This window comes from Sparassis crispa, assembly GCF_003851025.1.
Source record: "Sparassis crispa DNA, contig_000008F, whole genome shotgun sequence".
Lineage (NCBI taxonomy): Eukaryota > Fungi > Basidiomycota > Agaricomycetes > Polyporales > Sparassidaceae > Sparassis > Sparassis crispa.
In genome coordinates this window covers 1604865-1628882 of record NW_020939755.1, presented here as the reverse complement: position 1 = coordinate 1628882, position 24018 = coordinate 1604865, and the positions used below count along the sequence as shown (strand labels likewise).

Sequence of the window (24018 nt, the reverse complement as noted above, 5' to 3'; positions counted from 1 at the left end):
GACTCAGTCAATGACATTCATCATTCAATCACGGTCACGTGAGGTGACGGGCTCATAGGGCCCGAGTCCTCACTATTGGCAGCTGCTACAGGGCCACTGGGTGGCAACTCTGAACAGCACAACTTTTAAGTATGCAGCCTAGATCTGGATGAGGGGCCTGAGAAGCACGGAGGTAATTCCACTGTGACATCCTTGCCGCCACATCTGACCGTACTTCTGAACATCCAGCGTGGGAGACCGTGCAATGCTCTGCGGAATGAAACATTTCATGCTTGCCGTATACAAGTGCGTTATTGTTTGGAGTAGTGGATCAAGTATAACCGGATCGTGCACGAACAAGAAATGGCACGAATCTGGCGAGCGAGCAGGCATTTACTGCAACCAGAGTTTTATTTATTTAAAAGAAGTCCACCCTGGCAATTTCATATCCAAGGGCTTCTCAGTGCTCATTTCAAACCAGTCAAGGGATAATTGTCTGCACCCCACAACCGATCCAAATCCCATTATAAGGCCCGAGATGGTCGACGATATTACCTTGCAGAACAGTCGGAACATCCCCGACAATACAGAGAGGGCTGGGATTCTCCTGCCCTATTCAGCGGAAGAATATATCAGGGCCGAGTCCAAAACACGACAAGAATATAAACCGACCTGGGCATGCATCCCAATCGCCCCAATCCTCGATATGTACTTCGCCAGACGGATGGATGAAACCCAGAGACGTGGGCGGCACGATGGCGATGACGTCTTTCTTGTCGTTGACGTGTGTCACGTTGGTAAGTCCTGCGTCAACATAATTCGCAAAAGCCTGATTTCCGACCTGTAAAGCATAAGTTGAGACCGCAGTTCGTCGAATCAGCCTGTGCATTCAGTTTGTGTCAACCCACTCGTGGAAGGCCGTATCCGATATAAGTGAACGCCGCGTCCGGAATATGAAGAGGAAGGTATACGGCGTCGAGAAGGGAGATTGCCGCTCCTGCGTGTCACTTTGATCAGATAAATTGAACGCAGTCAGGAAAGAGGAAAACTTGCCTAGCGAATGCCCCACGATCGTGACTTGATTGACGCCATACTTAGCCATTGTCTCCTGCACGGCAGACAGAACGTCTGCGGCAGTTCTGGGTGATATTGTCGGTAACTGCCGGGAGATACGTAGTATAGTAAAATCCACTCACAGAGACTGTTCATTGGCGAATCCGCTGTGCACTAGGATGTCGGTGCTCAGTCCAGGAAAGAGGGTTGGGTCCAGCGCCTCCTGGATGAGGTTAACGTCTGTGAGATCGGCGAGACTGGGAGTACAGTTAGTGGCAAAATCGAAGATAAAAATAGCGTCTTGTACAAACAGTGCCGCAGGGTCGGTCCCTTGGTGTGCCACGATCACACTATCGAGTGTCGGGTCGAAGCCCACATACCCTGACGATTTACCAGATTTAAATCAATGAAATAGCCAAGATGGGCAGAAACTCACAGTACTGGACGAGGTTACCGTCCCCTCCCGCAGCCACGGGCTCAAATTGAGGAATAGCTTGACAGTTCACTCCGCAAGCCCATACTGCCAACTCGGCAGAAGGGCAATAGGCTGCACTAGCATACAAAGTGTACGGCGTGAAGTAGTTGATCTGACTCTCTGAGAGCGCGGTGATCGCCTGACGCCTGGCCAAATTATCGAGACCAGTGGGGACTGCCTTGGTGACAGGCAGGGCTGTTAAGGCAGCAATGCCAAGGAAGGGGAAAGATACCATGGCGATTCAGACAAGTTCACAGAACCAAATCCGGGAGGACTGCGATGTCTCTGTGGGAGGATCCCCGTGAGCTTTTATACAGTCATGAAGGCTGCTTCGGTGATTCTTGAATGCACCATGTGGTCTGCGAATGCCTGTGTGATATTGACCAGGAGACGGTGTTGATTCCTTCAGATGGCCTAGCCGTAGCGGTCAGACGGTGTTACCACAGAGTTGGTCCCACTGGATGATGTGTAGCCTCGCTTAATGACTCAACATTTCTCCGGAGGCAAAGGCACTCAGAATCTTCGCGCCCACCTTCAGTGCTACAAATCATGAAGAGGCGGGGAGACAGGAGGTCTTCCGGCCACCATCTCGGTCTGGGCTTGGAAAAAGACATTGGCATAGAACACGTATGTCACCGCGTATCCCTTTCTTATCAACATATGACACGCAGAGAGAGCAAGAAGCACACTAGAACACAGAACATATGATTAGCGTCGCATGGAGGGTACTCACATGAACTCGTCAAACTCCGAGGATACAGTGCGAAGTCCACACAACGGCCGTCGTGACTCATTGACACTATGTGGACCTGTACTGAGGAAGCTCAGCTGTTGAAGATAACATGCGCCAATATTGTCGGCTATGTAGTTGCGTGAACGATCGCCGGAGCCCTGAAAATATATCTTTGAGACAATCAGCAGGATATAGTGATCTTGTGATGCTACATCGATAGCTCACCGGCAATGGACGAACAAATAGGTAGAACACAACAACAATCCATGACTGAGTAGGTGTGATGGTCAATTGATAGAAGTAATGTCAGACTTGAACCAGAAGCGACGCGTAAATTCCACGTGATACTGGATGTATGAATGGCGACGATGCAACATAGAGAAGTACTGGACACGAGTCTACGGAGTGCTGGGGAAAACCATGCTTCAAATGGACTCTGAACTATGGCCGAGCGACGTTAACTCCTGCTCGGAATCGTGATGTACATATATCATCTCCGGCCGGAGCACGTTCACCATGTGCTTTAACTCCTTCCATGTATTAAAGTGTGGAGGACGTTCATAGTCCGATGGGCATGACAGCTGGGATGTGCAGTCGGGTTTGCAGTGTAGGTTTCCAACATGACGTTCTACTTCAGGAGAATCGCTTGAGCTATTAATCCTTCTGGTATAGACGTCTCGCTAATTAGCTCAGCGTGGATGAGATTATACATGAATTTCTCGAGGAATTCGGACACTCTGCCATTTGTCTATACAAGATCCTGTATTTGGTGTACGTATTCCCTCCGCCTCGAGGATCAACTTTATAGGCTGAAACGACGGCTTTATATAGGACGGGTTGACACGCACACACAAATGTCTAACGAAGGTATCGTCGACTGATCAATTTACCTTGATGATCTCAGACCAAAAATCGCGGATGAACTTGCCTTCATTAGCGATTGAAACTCTCGCTGGACTTCAGACACCATCGCCGCGCTCTTAGCACGTCAATGGTCTACTTTGCACTTCCACACAAGGAAACGTAGGATTAATGTCTCTTTCTGCTACTGTGCGAATACATCGCCGTGGCTATACATCCAGGAATCCGGGTATAAGCCTATTCGTCTTCATCGTCTCCGATTATATGGGGAGGCCCGTCAAGTTCTGCAGCTGGGACACGAGAGTACCACTTTGTCGTGGGTGTCGGGGCCAGCTCGATGCCGTTGTCGACAACAATGGCAGAGAAGCCGTTGCGACCGCTCGAGGCGAAGAGGTTAATAAGGGAAATAATCAAGGTATACAGAATGAACGACACGCTGCGATCGCGTTATGGATTAATCAAACGCGAAAGAATGGGATCAGCGTACCTGAACATAATCAAGATGTAGGTTACATGATCCATCCCTTCGTCGTGCACGAAGTCAAGCTCTTCATCTGTCGCGGACATAAATATTAATCTGCAGAAATTGCAGAGCAGGTGGGGCTTTGAGCTAGCGCAGGACATTCATTCTAGCAGAACGTACCCAGCTGATACAAGCAACTGGAAGGAAGAAGGTCAGCAAACAGCAGATATACGGTCCTGAAACTCACTACTCACAAACGGAGGTAGATGGCGAAATGCCTTCACAGTCGCCACTTTACCGGAGCCCACATTCCCGTCTTCTCTACCGTTATCGGCGAGTGTGTGCTCGCTATGACTGTCTCCATCGGATACTTCTACAGACGGTATAGGGTAGAACTTCGGAACAATGAAGCACACTTCGATGAGGCGAGTCACAGCGGCGAGCATCAGAGTGTAGCCGAAAACGGCATGGACCTGTCAAGAGTCAATACTTCTAATCATGAAGGAGATTCAAAGAGACAAGAACCTGTGTGGAAAGCATGAGTGCTTGGGCATGCTCGGACATTGCCCAGCCCGTGAGGAAGATGCTACATTCGTATTATTCAGTCCAGGTCACGCAATGAGGCGCAGTGCTGATGGGCTTACATGCCGGAAGGGACCACAGAGCGCTGGAGACACAATCTTAGTGACGTTGTCACACCGAGAAGGGGGAGAAAATTGACCTGGTTGTTACGAGACAAGAAGATTCCAAGTGCGCCTCCAGCCCACCCTGGTAAAGCGGGAACAAGTCAACGCTAGATGACCTTCAGTACAACCAGCAGAGCTACATACAGAGAACACCAAGAATACTGGAAAAGGCTATCAGCAGGATCAAAAATCAATAGTCAAGGATTCTACGAACGTGTGTTGCATGTCTTTGACAGACCACGCCGCAAATACAGGACCATGGTGCTCAGTGAACGTGTTGACTATCATTGATCAGTTAGATTGTAAGTGCTATTGCGACGCATCTCGCAATCTCACCGATACCCTGTGAAACGTGTCCGTTCGAATGAAACCGTTAAACGGAGTAGAATAGCACCTACCCAAAGCGTAATAACCCAGGAATCCCACCACTCTGGACTACGACCACTACGCCTTACCCAAGCCTCGCCGACGAGGAGAAGAATCGACATGATGGTACCATACGCGATAAAGCCAGTTCCCTAGAGTAGACGTGAGGTACTACTGTACACGAACGAAAGAACCGATCGTACCATGAGATAGTGAGCGAGACACTGCCCCAAATTGTCACCACGACAGTATCCCCTGAACGCGATGGCGCCGAACAGCATCTGCGTCCATCCGAGAACAGGATACGACTTGCCTACGATGCCATGCAAGCGCACAGCCCACGGCCGGATGGTCTCCTCATGGATGTGGAGCTTCAAATAGATCCCAAGGAATAGTTGGAGAACAATGGGAACGAAGAGGATGTTTGCCATGATTCCATGAGCGCCTGCTAGGAATGCACGACCACCATGCGAATGGCCGAGCACGTAACCAGCAGCAGTGAGAGCAAATCCTGCGCTCTACGAGAAGGTGAGGCTGTATCACGAACGCGCGCTTATGTCGCACCTGCAGCGGGACATGCCAACGACTCCGCGTCATCCCCAACACCATGCCCACTGGGAATAGCACACCCCAGATCGCTGCCTGCAGGAAGATATGTATCCAGAGGATGGCATCGACTGGTGCATGTGCTTGCTCCTCGCTCAATTCGCCATGGTGTTCATGAGCGACGGCTGGACCGACAAGTACGAGCAGAAAGAATGCGAGACGAACGAGAGCAACTGGTCGCCGCATTCTGTTCTCGGCAGCAGAACACACTATAGACAAGAAGTATGAGCGAGCTCTCCGAAGTTTCCTGCCACTAAGACTCCAAGAGCAGCGCTCCGACTCCGACTCCCGAGTCTCTGCTGTGCCGGAAATTGCGCGCCGAGTAGCCGCGGCGCGGTTTGCCGAGTTTAATACCCGCCAATTGCACAAAATGCAAACTCCTCTGCTCCGAACCATAATTCCCTGTACTACATAATGTCCCCTTCGGGGTGACATACGAAAAAATTGGAACGATACAGAGAAGATTAGCATGGCCCCTGCACAAGGATGACACGCTTTCCCGGAGTGGTAGACCTATGGGTCTCAATATTTATTTTGTCCAAGACTTCAAGTCATTTTTCTCTGAGAGGTGCTGGCGAGTCCCCTTTGCAGAGTAGGGCTCGTGAGCAGTCTTAGCTAGACAGCGATATTCGTGGTCTCCGTACATGTTTGTGCGGCATTCAGGTATCAGTACCAATGAGGGAGTAATACTGCGCGAGGCCACTACTCTGGAATATATTCAAACAGTGTCACCTTCCCATCGACCGAACCGACAGCTATCCGCCCCTCTTCTTCATCCAGCGCCACTCGATTCCACCCTTCGTCTTGTTCGCGAAGATTGAACACCATCATCGGCGATTGTGCATCTGCTGCCGCAGCCGCGAGCTGACTGGCGTCGAGGGCATAGCGAGATTCAACGAACCCGGGGCTGACTCTGTCCACATCCGCGCCCTCGCTGGCATGTTCGGGCTTCGAGCGAGGACAAGACAGCATTTTCCCGACGATCCGCTGGCCGTGATCGCCCGCCTGCGCGGGTGCGTTGGGATCTGTTTGCGCATCTATCCATAGCGCGGTGCCGTACTGGCCGAGCACCATATCAGAAGGCGTGAAGAGTCGCACCGGCGAGGGAATAGAGTTCGCCATGGAGGGGCCGTCTGTGGGAGAAGACGAAAATAGGTACGGTAACTGCGAAACATCTGTACTTGCGTACGTCTCTGCCGGAACAAATGCGGGATTGGAAGGAAGGAAGAAGTGGTGGAGGATGTTCACGGGCCACGGGAACCAGGTGTCAAAGCGTATCAGGATGTTGATGGAAGGGAAGGTCGGCGCAAAATCGCTTCCTGCCGATCTCTGGTTGAGGTGACTGCGATGAGGGGATATCACGAGGCTGTCGATCCGCCATTGCCATTTATACTTAGCAATGGGATCAAGACGTGGTATTGGAGGCTTCATGTCTGAGGCAGATAGTTCCACCAGTGAGGGGTCTTTGGATGGGATACGATATAAATGTATCCATAGCTTGCAAAAGGTGAGCACATATTGCTCGAAGATCAAGGCTGCCAGACACCGATGTTCCTACCCACGAATTTTAGTTAAAATGTTAATCCGAGCACGCACTAATAATTTCTTACCTCATTTCTGAGCGTTGGGTCATCAAAGAGCAGGGGGACCAATAGTTCACATTGAACCTGACCCGTATCGGCATTGATGATCCTGACATTGTTATCCTCATCACTGACGATCAGCCTGGAGTCATCTAGTGCTATAGAGTAACGATTGCTAGGAAACTGCCTGATCCAGATGAACGAGGATTCTGGATCATCCAAGGTGAAATTGATTCTGTATAGAGAAGTGTTGATCCTACAAGGGGGGGTGAAAATCAATTCATCAATCAGAGTGCGACATGTGCGAAGCAAGGACAAAGTAATCCGCAAAAAGTATGTACTTCAAGCGAACGGTGCACTTACACTTTGGATGGCCCTCGCCAACTTAGCGCGATGACAGCAGGGTTTGTAGGATCTGAGTTAACACTGATGCCCACAAGATTCCAATACGTCATCACAGCAACGCACATCGGCTCCTTTACCGACACATCCCAGCACTGAAGGATATAGCGTCTTGGTGCAGATTGCTGATCATATAGCGTGATAGTCAACAGCCAGCGGTTCTCTCTCCCCGGAAGAAATTGAACCAGTAAATTCCTCGCGCGGGAGAGCGAGAGAGTGGGAGGGAAAATGTCCACTCTTCGCGAGCAGACAGGTGCTGGAGAGGTCCAGTTGCATCGGAAGCGAAGGGCCCGCAGCGTGAGCCCTTCCAGCTCACTTGCGGACAGAGAGGCGAGGGGTCTGCCATGGAGTCCTGGCACTGGAAAACCCGGACATAAGACATGAATACGTAACGCGTCGTTCCACACGCTGCGTTCATGCCCGATGGACTCTAAAAGTTTGCATGTCTTCAACCCATCAGATATTGTCAGATTCAGGCGGGTGTGGTATAAATCAAAATTACGCACCTGCCGAAGCGACAAAATGTCACTCACAAAAAGTTCTCCACAAATATGCAGGAGCACATCGGCAGGAAGAGACGTGAGTAGCATTAGCTCTCGCCTCCAAGAGGGAAAGGTGCAGGATCCTGCACTGGCACACTTGAAATGATCGAGCTATGATTGAATCTAATCTTATCTTTCATCTTGAGGGCCTCCAAGTCCTGGAAAGGAAGGTATTCAAGTTCACGCATCCCTCAGCATCATTTATCTTCTCTGAACCGGCTTACACATACTTTGACATCCTAAATCCCACTATACCGTCGGCAAAGCGGCTAACATCGTGTGTACCTGGCAGACTCTCATGGATGTCATCGATTCGTAGGACCTGGAGCGCCGACGCACACAGCGGTTATTAACATTTACACGTCTACAATATCGCACACAACCTGGCGAACGAAGAGAGCTGCACCTGTGCAATTCACAAAGGAAAAATCTAGAACGACATTATAGGTAGGAAGCGAGCGAGTCCATAGCGTGTACGGCCTGTGGTAAAAGCGAAAAGATGTATGGGAAGCACATGGGATGAAGATGATGGAAAACGAACGAAGCCAATGATACAGCAGGTACAGACATATCGAAAACGCGCCAGCGTGGTAACGGAGGATATTAGGCATTATCGAGTGTCCCGTGCATACAAAATACAGCAATGTAGGACAGGCACGTTTTGGCAGAGCACGACAATAAAGCGTTGAGTAGTAGGTTAGAGAAGAGCACGAGACGATGGTATAGATATCTGGCAGTTGTATCAAATCAGACGAACACAATTCAGAATGGAGATACTCACCCAGAGGCAGAGATAACAAACAACCGACATATCGTCATCTCTTGTCCACATTCACAGTGAATGCCGACACAGTCTGCATATGCACTGTCTCATTAACTTCAGTAGCTCGTAGCGGCACCGAATATGTTTTCGGCTTGATGTTGTCCGGCAACGACCAGCCATCGGGTATCCTGTACTCCGATCGCGATCTCCGCAAGACAGTAACTGTGGATGCAGATGATGCGATCTGTACAGATTGGGCTCTGCTGCGCGTCCCCGGCGCACGAGGGCTAAGTTCGCCACTACGGTCGGGTGGGATGAACGTGCGGAATCCCGGCGATGGTGTTGGCGCAGTGATAGGTGAATCATGGATTGCTTTGAGAGAGCCTAATAACCTATGAGCTATCGGAGGAATCACGATATCCAGAACAAGAGACACACCATTACTATCCCTCCGCAAGGTCGAGTCCATGTTCTGACGAGGCAGATCGGGTATTACAGGCATCGAAGGTACTGGAGGAACATCAGACAATGTGGAGTTGGCAGGCGTCGCAGGTGTTGTAGGTCTGGTGTCTGCCAGGTCTAAGAACGAGCTCTCTGGAAGCGGCGTTGCCAGAGCGATCTGAATTGTCGGTACATTCGGGATAGCGCCCCCCTCTACTGAACAACCTCGTGAGCTCTTGCTGAATCTCCGTCGAAGAGACTGCCTCGATGCGAGGTCAGTACCATTCGAAGGCTTTCTGGTTGGAATTCTCAGGCTCGCCTTGGAGGCAAGCATGCTTCTCGTCTTCGCTGCCGAGACCCGGCTTGCGCGGTCGCCCTGCCGTGCGAGCTCACCCGGTAGATTCGTCAGAGTTGCTGTCGTGGCGACAGCCCTGCCAGTGACTCCCACCACCTCAGCCATGTGCACGCTCATTGCATCCACGGCACTCGTCGAAGTATAGTCTTCGTCGTCGCTGAGCTGGAAGTTGTCCAGATAATCCATCTCCTGCGCCATGTCCTCTGCGACATCCCACGCTTCTTCGAGCTGTGCCTTGAGCTCCTCGATCGTGTCTCGTGCTTCCTGTAACTCTGCCTTCCGCTTACCGTACGAGGCGTTTAGTTTTCGGAGCGCCATTGAGAGCGCCGAGCCAACGTGGACGTCTTGCAAACGCTGAATTTGCCCCCGCTGGTCGGATATCGTCAAGAGAGTCTCCATCAGTCTGTCGCAGGAGACAGTAACGTCGGCGAGCTGTGTCGTGAGGTTGAACAACGCCTCCCCGTCTCCCGCATCAGACACGGCAGAATACGACAGCGCGTTCAGCGACTGCAAAAGCATTGTCCGCCGGTGCATGTTAAACCGGTACTGTGATTGAGTTGTTGCCCTGAGCTGGGCATCAAGATGACGAAGGTTAGGCGCTGATACGGAACCGCTCGTGTGGCGGGCGACTCACCGACTCCAGACGGTCCAACTCTGCGTCTAGCTCTCCTTCAAAGGTTTCCCGACGTACAAGTCGTATAAAGGACTCTTCTGCAGACTTGCGGATGGCACCGGAAACGAGTTCCTGCAGCTGCTCAGAGGTCATACTCCACTGAGCAGCTTCCAGAGTCATGCCACGCCACGCGACCGGAACAGAATCAAATTTCAGAGGCGGCGGTGTGGGTAGCGTTGGTCTCTTGGGAATGACTTTGAATGCGGGAGTTGAGGGCGTAGATGCACGAGATACCTCCATGGACGTTCCTGGCCGGGGCGAAGGTGGTGTAGACATCATATCCAGCTGGTATGAAGTGGCAGGTCTCAGGCTGGACGACGAAGAGCGTGGGCTGGAATACGCGGGAGTGGGTTCCTCCAAGCGACTGTTCATGTCGTATCGGACGGTCTTGGGCATGAGCTTCGGCCCTCGGGGGCCATGTGGACGCGAGCGGACCGTCGGGGATGGTGAGGTGGGGGTAAAGTCCATCGCTGAGGAGGGGGAGGACAGCGAGGAGAGGGAGAGGACTAGAGCGACATGAGGGTGGGGAGGAAGGGAAGGAACACGACGGCTGATGCGGCAAGAGCCCGAATCAATGATGGACTTATCCATTAGGCGCTCACTTAATTGACGCACTTGCCGGCGCTAAATGTAATTATCAACGCAAAATAGATCCGTATCGATAGCTTCCCGCCAGCGCTCTCGCCGGACGTCTCACACAAGGCACGAACGTGCGGAACGGTTCCTCGTCGTCCAACACGACCGCAGGGGAGGAAACACCATCTCCTCGACTAGATCACCTTCTTCCCACCATCTCCCTCCGCTACTTACATAGCTGTGAACCGGTCACAGCCCACTGCAACTAGGTGTACTGCAAGTCCGTTGATGACCCAGTCACCAGGTCTGTTTCTCGATTACTCCTGGACATCGGTTGGCATCGGTGATGCACCACCGCAGGCATCACTACGGACGCGCCCCGGAAGGCCGAGTGAGACATTAGCTCGCTGTCCATGGTGCCTGTTCGCAGGAGGGGCCTGGCTAGGTTCGATGTCGGGATGTGCATATTGAGCGCCATGATGCTGTTCAGGTGGTCTGCATGGTTTGTACAAAAAGCTCGGGTGCGTTGCCGTTTATCGTTATGGTCCGTTGTAATGTCGACTAACAGCATTGCGCATGCTCCTGTGCTGGTCGCCAAGCACAGCTGACGTAGAGAGTTGTGAAAGTGACTTGCCCCATACCTTAAGTTAGCCTTCACCTGTTCCCGTTTTTGCGGAAAAGTTTTGCCCATAATTGCGGCAGTTGCTCCCAGTGACAATATATCTCTTGTTGTCAAAAATCCTATTTTCCGTCGGCTGCGGACATGGACGTTGGGGCGAAGACAACGACGTGCCTGGGAGAAGAGTCTCCGAGAGGTGCTCTTTTACAATATTGTAATTCTATCGTTCACTCAAGCTGTATACTTATCTCCAACGACGTGACGTAGTGCTTCGATTACTTCCACTGCCCGATATGGGCAAACAGATACTGAATATGGAAAGTTCGATCGAAGGTTCAACCGTGTGGATGATGCACGGATGATGCACGAATCAGATCGAAATCTTAGCCTATAGTGTACCTAGTACTCACGATTTATAGGTGATACTAGCCAACATGCTAGTTATCGCGGGATACCGCTGCTTTCATTGCAGCAAAGTCCCCATCTTTTTCGATAACTCCTTACCAGCGCGTATTTACCATATGCACGTTGGGAGATCGCTCCTTGTTAATTGGCGCACTTCGTCGCCTGCTTAGAGTATAAATATACAGGTTTTCTTCATCATCACTAGCCATATGCACCGACTCGTCACTAGTCACTCTCAGTAAAAACCGGAAGTCAAAATGTAGTCAGCCAGCTTCAAAATTTTGGCAAATTTGACTATTAATGACTACTTGTGACTACTCTAATGGTTTTCTTATAGTGCATGACCTCATATAGTTTAGACCATGTCTGTACAGTTATGTTCCAACCCCTCAGTGCAAAAAAGCAACATATAAGCTCCAGAATGCCATGTATTCTGAGAGAATTAACTGCAGTGTCTGACTTTTACAGACTAGAATTTGATGGCATTTGATCACATAATTTCTTGGCATGATGAGTTTGGTGACTGTAAACAGACTTCTATGGACTTTACCTGACCATGGTGCCAAAATTTTGAATCCCATTGACTTCAACCCGACAACACCAGACTTTAACTGACTTCCGGTTTTTACTGAGAGTCACTAGTCAAGTACTCCTGGGCCGCAACTGGTACGCGTGAATGATTGCATAAATAACGGAAAATGGAAGTTGGTTAATGTCATTCCAGATTATGAACAAGCATATGAGTGAGGACTATGGACAAGTCAAAGATTCATTCCCACTAAATCGTGTGCGTAAAAATCGCCAGTCTAAATACCCCTTTACTTCTTTCCACCATTCGTGGGTAGGTCAGGATACAACTGGGAAAGGTCGAGAATATAGGCTGACATGCACCGCTTCAGAAACGCGTGTCGACTCACCTTGTTCGGGTTCAGAATATTCAAAGGGTCGACGGCATTCTTGATCGTGCGCATGAGCTCGACGGTGCCCTCGCCCAACTCGTCTATGAGGTATTCCTTCTTCCCGACTCCGACACCGTGCTCGCCGGTGCCTGCGGATGTTCAGACGAGGTCGTATAATAAGTGAGATAGTTTTCTGCGACTTACAAGTTCCATCCAGAGCTATCGCACGGCGTATCAGTCGATGCACGGCGTCGCCGACCACCTTGAGCTCGTCATCGTTCTTGAACAGAATCAATGCGTGAAAATTGCCTGTGGTTCCCCATTAAATGCAGAGGAGATGACATCAGAAGACGAGATGACCCACCATCTCCGACATGTCCCACGATAGTGGACTGCAGCTTGGACTGCGCGAGATCTTTCTTGGTCTCATACACAAGCTCAGGAAGTCGAGACACTGGCACACTGCACCACATCATTTCAGCTGATGCCCAGTACCCCGCATCGCCCCGCATCGCCACGCACCAAACGTCCGTGGTCCAGCACCGCGAACCCTCCACACTCGCAAGAGTGCTGGTCAGCGCGTACTTGCGGTTTTCCCACAGCTCAGCACCCTCCTCGTCCGTTTCGGCGAACACAAAGCGCGATCCGCTGTGGCGCGCGACTATCCCCTGGACGGCACGCGCGGTCGCCGATATCGCCGCCTCGTCGCCCTGTAGCTTGAAAAAGAGCGTGTCGCTGACGGGGTACGACTTTGACACCAGACCGGCCGAGTTGATTGCAGCCATCACTGGGAAACAATAAAGATAATTCGCCTATGTTTGATAATTAGATAATCATACTGTTGTCATCAAGCAACTCTACGCATTCTGTATGTAGCGCCGGGTGAAATAAGAGTGAGGGCCTCGTCAAACACACTGTGAGACATACGAATGTGCGGCCCGTGCGGAGTGTTCAGTATCTCTTGCACGGCGCTGACAGCATTTTCGACATTCGGGAACTGCGCCATGGCGACCTTCGAGGGTACGACAGGTGCCAGGCGGAGTGTCGCTTTTATTCAAAGTTACTACCGTCTGAGCTTGGTTGCCACAGAGGAACGGATCCACATACCCTCTGTAACGATGCCCAGGGTACCCTCTGCACCAATAAAGATCTTGGTCAGGTCAAAGCCTGCGGATGACTTGCGCGCTCTCCGGCGTGTCTTGATCACTTTTCCGTTGGGCAAGACAGCAGTCTATTATTCAACTTGAGGTCAGTAAGAGAACATGTGTGAAAACATAAACAGTCACGCACGATGTTCAGAAACCATTCACTTTTCGCGGTTCCGTAGCGAACGGCATTTGCTGCGTACTGTTATGAATCACTAGCAACCACCACTACTATACCGGCTCACTGCCTGAACAACCAGTGCCAATCATCCCACCTATTGTCTGTCGTGCAATGTGGCATCAACTGGGGTCCCATAATACTTGTTCTTAGTAGTAGTGCTTACGGCTCCGGGACCTGGGTCCAACTGAAACTCGTGGAATCAGACGTGTTAACGCGAACGTGTTTCAGAACATACTGGGAAGAAGAGTGGGATTTCTTTTTCAGCCAGGATGTGGTTGATATCGTCCCATCTCGCGCCAGCCTGGCAAACGAGATCGCCATCGGACTCTAGACGAGAGCAGATACATATTAGTAGCAACATGATACGGTGATAATATTTACCGTGTATTTCCAGAATCTTGTCCATTGCCGACATGTCTAAGCAGATGTCACCTGTAGGATACTGGCGTGCAATGCCTTCATGAGTTGTCATCTTCGGAATGCAGATGCAGGAACGACAGTACCCCGGAGAAGTGTCCCTCCAAACTGGTAGCTCCGCTATAAGGAACAATAGGCACTCGATACTTCCTGGCGATATTCACAACCTTCACAACCTCGTCGGTGCTTTGAACATGAACTACCACGGAATGGGGTGACGTTGGGTGATATGAGTTTTCGGAATGGCCGTAGAGCTTTAGCGTATCTTGGTCCGTTGTAACGGCTTCGTCCTGTGGAAGAGCTTCGCGCAGCTCCGAAATAGCCATCTGTACCTCCTCCTTGGAGGCATACTGAGACGCGTTCGGATGCTGAGGGAGAGTTTGGTGTTTGACTGTCTTCGTAGGCTTTACGCTCACGCCGGGGTCAATGGTGTTGCTGTCCAGTCGTAGTAAGCCATTTTTCTGGACGTAAAACCCAACCGCGAGTGTGATTCCAGCCCCTAGAATCAATCCCTGCAAACCTCTGGAGCGACTAGTCTCTGAGTTTGACCTGGACTCTGAAGACAAGAGACGGCGCTCCTGGCGCGACGTCCGGTCCGACAGAGCGGCCCGAGTCGGCTTTCGAGCCATTGACAGTCTTGTGCAAGGGTCCCGCGAGTACACCACACCTCGAGCCGTCCTGGCCAGAAACATATCGGGAGCAAGTATGTAGACCAGGCAAGCCGTACGACACGTTACAAGGGACGTGATGAGGACGTGGAGACGCTAAGAAGACGGCCCTGAGAATGCCGAACACCATCATGAGCTCTCATCATGTGATCGTGGTGCAATGCTTGATATGTATCACGCTCAGCCTGAGCGCGTTAAAGCATTCACCTCTAAGTTGAAGGTTCCGACTGATCCAATGGCCAGCCTGCCTATCCTCCATTTCAACGATATCTATCGTGTTCAGCCGTTCAAATTTGTGCCAAAATCACCTGAGACCATCGATGTTACTCAGTTCGCAGCTATGCTCGACGATGTGCGCGATCAATGGCCGCAGAGACCGGACGGAAAACGCGATGGGCTCGTGCTCTTCTCCGGAGATGTTTTCTCTCCATCTGTAGAGAGCTCTGTTACTCGTGGAAGCCATATGGTACTGCTCGAATTTTCTATATGGACTCACCTATAGTGATGAGTACACGCAGGACGTCGAGGCTGATCTCGACGCGACAGGTACCCGTTATGAATATCCTTGCCCCTGATGTCTCTATGGCAGGTCCGTAGTAGTCAGTGTTAACAATTTTTGAGGTCTGATGTTTGTTACTACACTTCGTCAGGCAATCATGACTTTGACTTTGGTGTGTGGCTTTATCATTGTCTACTGCATTGCTGATCGACCTTCCTCACTGTTAGGCTATCCACACTTATCGAAGCTGATTGAAGACACGAAATTTGTGCGAGATTCTGTTTTGTATGAACTGTTATACCCACCCTGATGTATATCACAGCCCTGGGTATTGAGCAACATCATCGACAACACGACGTCTCGCATTCCCGATCACCTCCTAGAGTATTACGTTCTCGAACGCGCCGGGGTGCGTATAGGCGTTATTGGTCTCGTCGAGAAGTGCGTCCTGCTGGTTCCCAATACACGATATTGGTTTTAATTCGAGCCGAATTGGTAAAGAGAGTGGATCAGTACGGTGCCCACTTGGCCAGAAAACTTTGAATACAGAGACGCAGCTGAAGCAGGAATGAAACTCTCCAAAATTTTGCGTGACCCAAACGGAGCGCACAGATGCGATATCATAGTCGCACTAACCCATGCAAGGTAGCTTGCCGCCTTTACAACAGATTATCTAGATCTAATGTCTTCGTACAGAGTGCCGAACGTATGTTTACAGCATCTTCCTTATAGCATTGCTTCATGATCCATGCCTTACAGGACATCACTCTGGCGAAGGCACTGAACGCCTTGTCCCCTTCCGCACAACTGGATCAGCCCATTGAATCTAAGCACGGCGTCGATATCATTCTCGGCGGGCATGACCACGTGTACTATGTCTCCCGCGGTGTGACCTCATGGGAAGGGTATGACACCAATACGCCGGTGTTAGGTGCTGAAGGAGATTTGGGAGACGTGCTCATCGTTAAGAGCGGAACTGATTTCCGCGATCTAAGCGAGTTCACTCTTGAGCTGGCAGACACTTGTCCGGGCAGTGTTCGTCGGAAAGTCATCAAGGAAATTAGAGGTGTGTATCTATACCCTGGCATTGCAATTTCTCTAATTGGAGTTGCAGGAAGGCATCATGCCACACAGCCTGGATCGAAGAAAAGTAAAGTACTGACGGAGCTGCTCAAAACCCTCCTCTCCTCCGTATCCTCTGCCCTCAAGGCGCCTGTATGCAAAACTGACGTTGAGCTGGATTTGCGCTCTGAGCTCATTCGCACTCGGGAGGTCAGAAACGTTCCCCGAGACACTCACAGGAATCCATGCACTTCACTTACGCTGGGCGTATTGTATCATAGATTTCATCGACAAACTGGTTTGCGGACGTCCTCCGGCATGCATACGATGAAGCACTGTCATGCGGTGGGGGGACCGATGGAGTTTTCATCTGTGCAGGAACGCTACGGGGTGACTCAGTATACGGTCCCGGTGAGTATCATCTGATAAGCATTGTATACCGCTTGTGCAATCCCGGTTTATCCTGTTCGATATTCTTCAATCTGATGCGATACAGGCTGTATTACTCTGGGTGATATCATGGAGATCCTACCGTTTGAGGATCCAGTCGTCGTACTTGAATTGGACGGTCAGACTATATGGGAGGCACTAGAGTCGTCTCTGGCAACGTGGCCAGCACAGGAGGGGTAGGGTTTCGTTCCACTTTGCCAACCTACATGCGATCGCACCACTGAGTTTGACTTTCATTGGCAGACGTTTCCCCGTCATCTCTGGATTCCGAGTGTCTTGGGACTCCCGACGCCCTCCAGGGCAACGTGTGCTCGGAGTTTGGCTTGTCCAAGAGACGTCGGGCAGCATGACCCCCACTCCCGTTCCATCCGCGTCTTCTTCCATGACTAGCCTGCAGTCTCTCCCCAGTGGTGCCACTTCTTCGGCAGTATCTCTCATAGATGGCGATCCGATCCCACGGGAGCGCGGCGGCCGCCAATACCGCATCGTGTCGCGCGAGTATATGGCGCAAGGCCACGACGGATTTTTGATGTTGAAGGGAAGGCGGTACCTCGTAGACGACGAAAGCGGACAACTCATGAGCTCGATCGTACGGAAGTATCTTCTAGGTAAGTGATGAGTACCATTTCGCCCCGGAGCATGATAGCTAACAACGTTACACCAGGTGCCCGCTATGTAAACCGCATGGCGCGCCTTGCAAATCATACAGAGGTACCGCATCTACACCCAGACACTGCAGATCTCATTTCGCGAGAGAAAGTGCGACGAGAGCACTACGCCCGACGCGCTAAGCCCCCGACAAGGATCGACAAGCTGAGGAACAAGGTACGCTTAGTCGCAACGGCGTTACGGTGGTCGCGCGCACATTACCGAGATCATATCAACATTTCTGCGAGGGAACATATGAGCGGTGTGGACTGTATCAATGGGGAGGTAATGAGGGCTGCCACTAGCCTCGACAGCAGGGTTCAGGAGGTGACCCAAGACGACGAAAAGACAGGAGACGAGGATCTAGTTGTCATTCATCCGATTGTAGATGGCAGGTTAGCGGACGAGGGCAGAAAGTAATCGTGTAGACTGCATTTGGCGTCTTGGGAAATGTTGGAACTCGTAGGGGCCCATTTAAGTTGTTTGACCAGCTGCAGACACTGCCTCTTCGTGGTAGTTACTGGTGAACATCTTCCTCACTCCTCAATCCGCATACTGCGAGCGATCGTAAGGACATTATAATTACCCGGACCCTTCACAGCGACTCCTGTGATTCAGTATACAGTACAAATACAGTACTCTCTTAAATCGGTCCCTTTCAGTTATCACTCGTTGGACAATGAAAGAAATGTGGGAAAGGCGAGACATGGCCGAATTGTCGGAAAGGCTCGTCCGTAGCCGCCATCTCGTAGTCTAATGGAAGCGACACCAAGAGAAAGGAGACTTCAGCTTCACCAGCCTGGTAGAGCGAACTTCAACGTACACACAAAGAGCTACAAAGCCTCGGGCTGCTAGCGACAAAAATCTTGAATACACTCTGAATGAAGACATTACATATACATCCACAAGTACACTTCTGGTTCCAACGGCATCAACATGCTGCTACAACTCGACGCATGAGGTTCATGAAGCAATCAGGACCTATGCGAAATATTTCACAGATCAGAAATCAAATCCGCAGACGCGTGAAACCCAGATCACAATACTTACAGCGGAAGGTGTCAAACCAAGGTCCCTCAATGTTCGCGAGAAATCTGACCGCGCGAACGTTTTCCTGTGTCATCTGACAGTCAAATCTCGTGCCAACCTGAATGAGTAGAATCTACCTTGGGAAATGTTGAGCAAGAGTGACAGTGTCGACATCTACTGAGAGTGTTTGACCAGCAAGAAACTCGGCTACTTCGCGCAGTGCTAACACACCTCGTCAGCGTCGTCTACTCACACGTGGATATACCAACGCACTGGCATCACTAGATAAAGTGGTAGTGTACGGCTGCCCCCCACTGGCTAATCGGATCTGCAATCGAGTCTCCGGGTAGTCCCTTCCCGATGTTTTGGGCGCAGTGGAAGAGGAAGCGGCGGGAGCTGCAGAGTGTTCTGAAGGTCCAGTTACAGGCTTTCCTTCACGAAGCGCCTTCTCCCGCGCGGACTTCTCTGCACGAGCCTTCTTGTCGGCTTCAATTTGCGCTTTGATAGCCGCGCGAGCCTTCGCGTCTTCGAGTTTCTCTGTTGGAGTAAAAGGGGGGTCATGCGTTGATCGTTATTTCAGTCCAGTCTTATCTTACCCCTCCTCTTACTCTCAGCTTCTTTGATTAGCTCCTTGTGTTTTATTTCTTCTCGCAACTCGTTGATGTCCTGGATTCGACAGATGTCAAATGATCCCTGACCCAAAGCTGACCTCAACCCACCTTGCCAGACTTCCTCCGAATAGCTTCATTGGCCAGATTCTCTTGCGCTTCTTCTTTGGCCTTAACAGCACGCTTTTCTGCCATCTTCTCTCGGAGCTCTGCAAGCTTCTGCTTCTTCTCTTCCTCCGTTAGAGGCTTAACCTGCGTGTGCAGTCCATACATGATGTTCCAGGCAAATGATTCGTTGAGATGTGGAGTCATCGGGAGACAGACATATGCGTACCTCTTCGGTAGATTCCTCAAATTGGTCATGCCCACTCTTCTCTGCATGGTAGTTTGCCAAAGCCGTGTTCTTGAATACCTTCCCGCAGACAGCGCATTTGATGCTCTATCCACGCGCACAGAACGATTACAGCGACAGCGCATGGAGAAAACTTGCGAGACATTTACCTTGGCTTCTGCATCTGCGCTCGCCGCAGCTGCACCTGCAATACCGGCCTTCCCGTACACTGCTCTTAACGCTTCCTCATCCTCGTCCTCGTCATCCATAGGCTCTGCGCCACTTGGAGCAGCGGATGTAGACACTGATGTGAGATCTGGTACGGGCTTTCCCTCATTTTCAAGAATGTGGTCCATTGCGGGCTGCAGGCCACGGCCTCCCGTGGCTTTCCAGGCCCCTGCATGCCGTATACCGAGTTAGTTAAGGACGCGTTGTGGGAGAGAATATGGTGCAAACATTCAACACGAGATGGGTTGAACCCCATCGAAAGGAGAACATCTCTGTCAGAAGACATGTCGAATGTGCAAGAGGGTGAAGGAAGAACGAGGGTATCGCGCGGGCTGATCTTGGATCTCCCAAGGTGGCGTTGAGCGCTGGACACTCACACGGGCCGTAACACTGGTATAAGGCCATACGTATAGATTGATAAACTCCTTAAGGTCTCCGTAAAGTACCAGACAATTAATAAATATCCGTAATGTTGGAGGTAAAGCGAAAAAGGTTCTCCTCATGGAGAAGGCGTTGTAGCCCACCACCAGAAGAGAATCTTCCAGAGTATCCAGAGGCCAATAAAAGCGCTAGCACAATACAAAATGATCCGCCACTGTTTTGCTCCTCCTGGGCCAATTCCAAATGCTTGTCCGGCACGCCGTGACGACTGAACCAAAGAATCTCCAAAGGAAGCGAAGGCATTTCGCTGGGAAGGGTCAAGATCACCCGTGCGGTAATCCACAATACGACAGACTTACCGTTTGGTCCAGCGTTGAATTCTGGAGCTCTACATCATCATATATATCAGTTGTAACCTACCAGAAGACTGCGTTAGACATGTAGAAACAGGGCAGCGCGTTGACGTACACCGCGTAAGGTCCGCAGTTTGGAGTGCAGCTGATCTAACCGGTCATCATTCTGGGACTCATACGTGTCCTCCACAACTCGGTCTCTCGATGATGACATGCTGAACAAGGACGGGCAGTTGTAATGCGGAATGAATCCGGAGTATATCCAGGTCACGTTATTGTGATGACTAAGCAATCACAGGTGGGCGCTAGTCCAAATGTGCGACGTGTCCTGTCAGTGTGTGCACGATCCTCCTGCAACACCACCCATCCAATTTCCATACTGATTTAACGGTTTTTGTCGACGTTGTCTGCGTCCTCCCAGAGCAGCCATGGCTGTGGCATATTCTCTACCATCTGACTTGTCTCCGGCAACTGTCACGAATACTTCCTCACTGCTGCGGATCATAGCCCTCGCACTCATTTCCGGAGCTGCTATTGCCTCTCGTCTCTTTGCTGTCATCAACTTTGAAAGTATAATCCATGAATTGTGCGTTATATTTCCACTGTCCTGTTTGCTCTCCCTGAAGTTTGTTTGACTTAGTGATCCATGGTTCAACTAGTGAGTACGTTTTAGTGCATTCTGGGACAATTCTAACCGCACGGATCACTACTCAGTCGCGCAACAAAAGTACTTGCGGCTAAAGGATTTTATGTTTGTGCACCCGTTGTACTCAAATGCCAAAGGTGCTCACAAGTTGTTAGGAATTCTGGAACTGGTTCGATCCTACCGCGTGGTATCCGTTAGGCCGTGTAGTCGGAGGTACAATATATCCCGGTCTGATGGCGACAAGTGGAGTCATCTACAATATACTGCATGCACTCAATCTACCGGTTGACATTCGCAACATCTGTGTGTTGCTTGCCCCCGGCTTCAGTGCTTTCACAGCTTGGTCTACCTACATGTACGAGATTATTTTACCGTCAAGTTCCTGAGTGAACATATAACATGGTCCTATCGTTAGGTTCACGAAAGAGTTGAAGGACGAAAGTGCTGGCCTCCTTGCTGCTGCGTTTATCGGTATTGTCCCTGGATATATCTCCCGTTCAGTAGCGGGCTCGTACGACAATGAGGCTATTGCTATCTTTCTCTTGATGATCACATTCTTTTTCTGGATCAAGGCACTCAAGACAGGCAGCGCATTCTTTGGAACCTTGGCTGCCCTTTTCTACTTCTATATGGTTGCTGCATGGGGTGAAGCATAAATTATCCCGCTGCAGGCCAACTATTGCTCATTAGCACATTCTAGGTGGCTATGCCTTCATCACAAACATGATACCTCTCCATTCTTTCGCCCTAATCTGCATGGGACGCTTTAGCAACCGTCTTTACGTTGCCTACTCTTCTTGGTACGCAATTGGCACGCTCGCAAGTATGCAGGTGCCGTTCGTTGGTTTCCAGCCAGTGCGCACTAGCGAGCATATGGCCGCCTTAGGTCTGAGATTATCGTAGAAATTTGTGATGGTTCTGACTGTTCGCTTGTTAACAGGAGTATTCGGGTTCCTGCAGATCGTCGCTTTTGCCGAACTTGTGCGGTCACACGTCTCTTCGAAGCAGTTCCAGAGTCTCCTGTTTGCGTCCGTGATTGCTATGGGTGTGTTAGGTGTCGCGGCAATTGGCGGCCTCACTTACAAAGGCTGGATTGCCCCTTGGACCGGAAGATTCTACTCTCTTTGGGATACTACTTACGCAAAAAAGTGCGGCACATTGTTGTTGCTCACCTTGTGGCCTCACCGCTAATGTCCCGCAAGGTATATTCCTATCATTGCTTCCGTCTCTGAGCATCAACCAACAGCATGGCCAGCATTCTTCATGGACTTGCAATTCCTCATATTCGTCTTCCCTGCAGGTGTGGTACTGTGTTTCCGTGAGCTCCGTGACGAGCATGTCTTCGTGATCATCTATGCTGTTGTCGCCAGCTACTTTGCAGGTGTTATGGTCCGTCTGATGCTTACACTCACACCCGTCGTTTGCGTCGCCTCTGCGATCGCGATTTCCTCGTTATTGGACACATACATTGACCCTACCGAACCTGAAGTGCTGGAGGAAAATGAGGGCCGCGCGGAGCCTACACAGGCGCAAACTGCTACCAATGCCGCTTCTACTGCCGTCTCCCCGAAGTCGGGTTCTTCTACCGGCGCGAAGAAAGCTAAAAAGTCTTCCCCTGTGCCCCCGGCTGATCCCATCTCCGACATCATGTCCACCGTCTCTGCGGCGGTGAATCCGTCGAAGAAAGATGCAAAGGCGCGCGGCATCTTTGGCCTCGACACCCGTCTTGTCGTCGTCTTCAATGCCCTCGGCATGCTGTTCTTCTTCGTGTTGCACTGCACCTGGGTAACTGCCAACGCTTACTCGTCACCATCCGTCGTACTTGCCTCACAGAATCCGGACGGCAGTCAGCATATCATTGATGATTTCCGCGAAGCCTACTACTGGCTGAGACAAAATACTCCGGAGGACGCTGTGGTGATGAGCTGGTGGGACTATGGTTACCAGATTGCAGGCATGGCTGACCGGCCTACCCTGGTAGACAACAACACATGGAACAACAGTCAGTCTTGATTTTGTATACTGGTGACACTGATGATTCACCTTCCTATCTTCACCCAGCGCATATCGCTACTGTTGGGAAGGCGATGTCCAGCAGCGAGGAAGTGGCGTACCCGATCCTGCGCAAGCACGATGTTGAATACGTTCTCATAATTTTCGGAGGGCTGTTGGGCTATTCGGGCGACGACATCAATAAGTTCTTGTGGATGGTCCGGATTGCTCAGGGTGTTTGGCCCGATGAGATCCAGGAGCCGAACTACTTCACTGCAAAGGGTGAATACAAGGTCGATGAGGGTGCCTCGCCGGCGATGAAGAACAGTTTGATGTACAAAATGTCGTACTATCGGTGAGCGGTCGGTTGCTGAGGTTGCCTCTACCGGGTGATCTGACAAATTCAATGTTCCAGATTCCCTGAGCTATTCGGAGGAAACCAGGCTGTTGACCGCGTTCGTGGCCAGCAGATTCCCAAGACAGGACCGACATTGGACTACTTGGGTATGTTCATGTGATGCGTTCGTTATCGATGCTGATCGACCGGCGTAATACAGACGAGGCATTTACTTCAGAAAATTGGATTGTAAGTCTGAATCCGGAGTTATCCTGTCTCGTTTCTCACTCGTTATCTTCGACGTAGGTCCGTATCTATCAAGTCAAGAAAGAGGACTTACTGGGACGAGATCTAAAAAGCGCAAACGCATTTGCGCAAGGCAAGAAGAGAAAGAGAGCCAGGCCTCCAACGAGGAGAAAAGCTGTTGCTCTGTAGACATAACTCTCAATTTCATCGTGGTTTCGTACCTCTTGCAGTACATTGGGTGTTAACCTGTTGTTTGCGCCATGCCTCGGATCTTTGTCGCCAAGATTTAGTGAGTTTTGTGCCTTCCTGCTGCGAGC

The 24018-nt window shown here is 50.7% G+C and overlaps 8 protein-coding genes across 8 annotated transcripts; 2 read left to right on the top strand and 6 right to left on the bottom strand.

Moving 5' to 3' along the window:
• Nucleotides 1-460: 460 nt before the first annotated feature.
• SCP_0905570 (lipase) lies at nucleotides 461-1742 on the bottom strand (the record flags this gene model as incomplete). The annotated part of the gene is made up of 6 exons (XM_027761789.1): nucleotides 461-591; nucleotides 652-820; nucleotides 884-1118; nucleotides 1176-1289; nucleotides 1344-1413; nucleotides 1469-1742. 6 exons carry the CDS (start codon nucleotides 1740-1742, stop codon nucleotides 461-463), a joined length of 993 nt encoding a protein of 330 aa, XP_027617590.1.
• A 1596-nt stretch (nucleotides 1743-3338) lies between these two features.
• On the bottom strand, nucleotides 3339-5408 carry SCP_0905560 (Protein YTP1; the record flags this gene model as incomplete). The annotated part of the gene is made up of 13 exons (XM_027761788.1): nucleotides 3339-3537; nucleotides 3589-3678; nucleotides 3745-3761; nucleotides 3819-4037; nucleotides 4090-4150; nucleotides 4209-4231; nucleotides 4286-4332; nucleotides 4395-4411; nucleotides 4465-4531; nucleotides 4587-4593; nucleotides 4649-4768; nucleotides 4820-5134; nucleotides 5181-5408. The coding sequence occupies 13 exons, from the start codon at nucleotides 5406-5408 to the stop codon at nucleotides 3339-3341; spliced, it is 1410 nt and encodes a 469-aa protein (XP_027617589.1).
• Nucleotides 5409-5924: 516 nt separating this feature from the next.
• SCP_0905550 (hypothetical protein) lies at nucleotides 5925-7797 on the bottom strand (the record flags this gene model as incomplete). The annotated part of the gene is made up of 4 exons (XM_027761787.1): nucleotides 5925-6776; nucleotides 6833-7061; nucleotides 7169-7653; nucleotides 7714-7797. The coding sequence occupies 4 exons, from the start codon at nucleotides 7795-7797 to the stop codon at nucleotides 5925-5927; spliced, it is 1650 nt and encodes a 549-aa protein (XP_027617588.1).
• Nucleotides 7798-8564: 767 nt separating this feature from the next.
• SCP_0905540 (hypothetical protein) lies at nucleotides 8565-10572 on the bottom strand (the record flags this gene model as incomplete). Its single annotated transcript, XM_027761786.1, has 3 exons — nucleotides 8565-8896; nucleotides 8951-9878; nucleotides 9943-10572. 3 exons carry the CDS (start codon nucleotides 10570-10572, stop codon nucleotides 8565-8567), a joined length of 1890 nt encoding a protein of 629 aa, XP_027617587.1.
• A 1827-nt stretch (nucleotides 10573-12399) lies between these two features.
• On the bottom strand, nucleotides 12400-14852 carry SCP_0905530 (D-lactate dehydrogenase [cytochrome], mitochondrial; the record flags this gene model as incomplete). Its single annotated transcript, XM_027761785.1, has 14 exons — nucleotides 12400-12438; nucleotides 12499-12629; nucleotides 12685-12789; nucleotides 12845-12942; nucleotides 13003-13267; nucleotides 13320-13346; nucleotides 13408-13527; nucleotides 13588-13711; nucleotides 13771-13820; nucleotides 13871-13907; nucleotides 13970-13990; nucleotides 14042-14133; nucleotides 14188-14248; nucleotides 14310-14852. The coding sequence occupies 14 exons, from the start codon at nucleotides 14850-14852 to the stop codon at nucleotides 12400-12402; spliced, it is 1713 nt and encodes a 570-aa protein (XP_027617586.1).
• Nucleotides 14853-15446: 594 nt separating this feature from the next.
• Nucleotides 15447-17970, top strand: SCP_0905520 (Metallo-dependent phosphatase; the record flags this gene model as incomplete). The annotated part of the gene is made up of 12 exons (XM_027761784.1): nucleotides 15447-15480; nucleotides 15542-15562; nucleotides 15618-15658; nucleotides 15713-15831; nucleotides 15892-16035; nucleotides 16087-16096; nucleotides 16150-16456; nucleotides 16505-16662; nucleotides 16734-16863; nucleotides 16949-17078; nucleotides 17146-17510; nucleotides 17567-17970. 12 exons carry the CDS (start codon nucleotides 15447-15449, stop codon nucleotides 17968-17970), a joined length of 1863 nt encoding a protein of 620 aa, XP_027617585.1.
• Nucleotides 17971-18513: 543 nt separating this feature from the next.
• Nucleotides 18514-20002, bottom strand: SCP_0905510 (Uncharacterized protein; the record flags this gene model as incomplete). The annotated part of the gene is made up of 9 exons (XM_027761783.1): nucleotides 18514-18531; nucleotides 18601-18664; nucleotides 18717-18801; nucleotides 18853-19116; nucleotides 19176-19245; nucleotides 19299-19439; nucleotides 19522-19626; nucleotides 19689-19915; nucleotides 19975-20002. The coding sequence occupies 9 exons, from the start codon at nucleotides 20000-20002 to the stop codon at nucleotides 18514-18516; spliced, it is 1002 nt and encodes a 333-aa protein (XP_027617584.1).
• Nucleotides 20003-20908: 906 nt separating this feature from the next.
• On the top strand, nucleotides 20909-23890 carry SCP_0905500 (Dolichyl-diphosphooligosaccharide--protein glycosyltransferase subunit stt3; the record flags this gene model as incomplete). The annotated part of the gene is made up of 12 exons (XM_027761782.1): nucleotides 20909-21066; nucleotides 21121-21138; nucleotides 21195-21231; nucleotides 21282-21481; nucleotides 21542-21771; nucleotides 21827-22012; nucleotides 22067-22274; nucleotides 22329-23128; nucleotides 23188-23473; nucleotides 23534-23622; nucleotides 23676-23704; nucleotides 23762-23890. The coding sequence occupies 12 exons, from the start codon at nucleotides 20909-20911 to the stop codon at nucleotides 23888-23890; spliced, it is 2370 nt and encodes a 789-aa protein (XP_027617583.1).
• Between the last annotated feature and the right edge of the window lie 128 nt (nucleotides 23891-24018).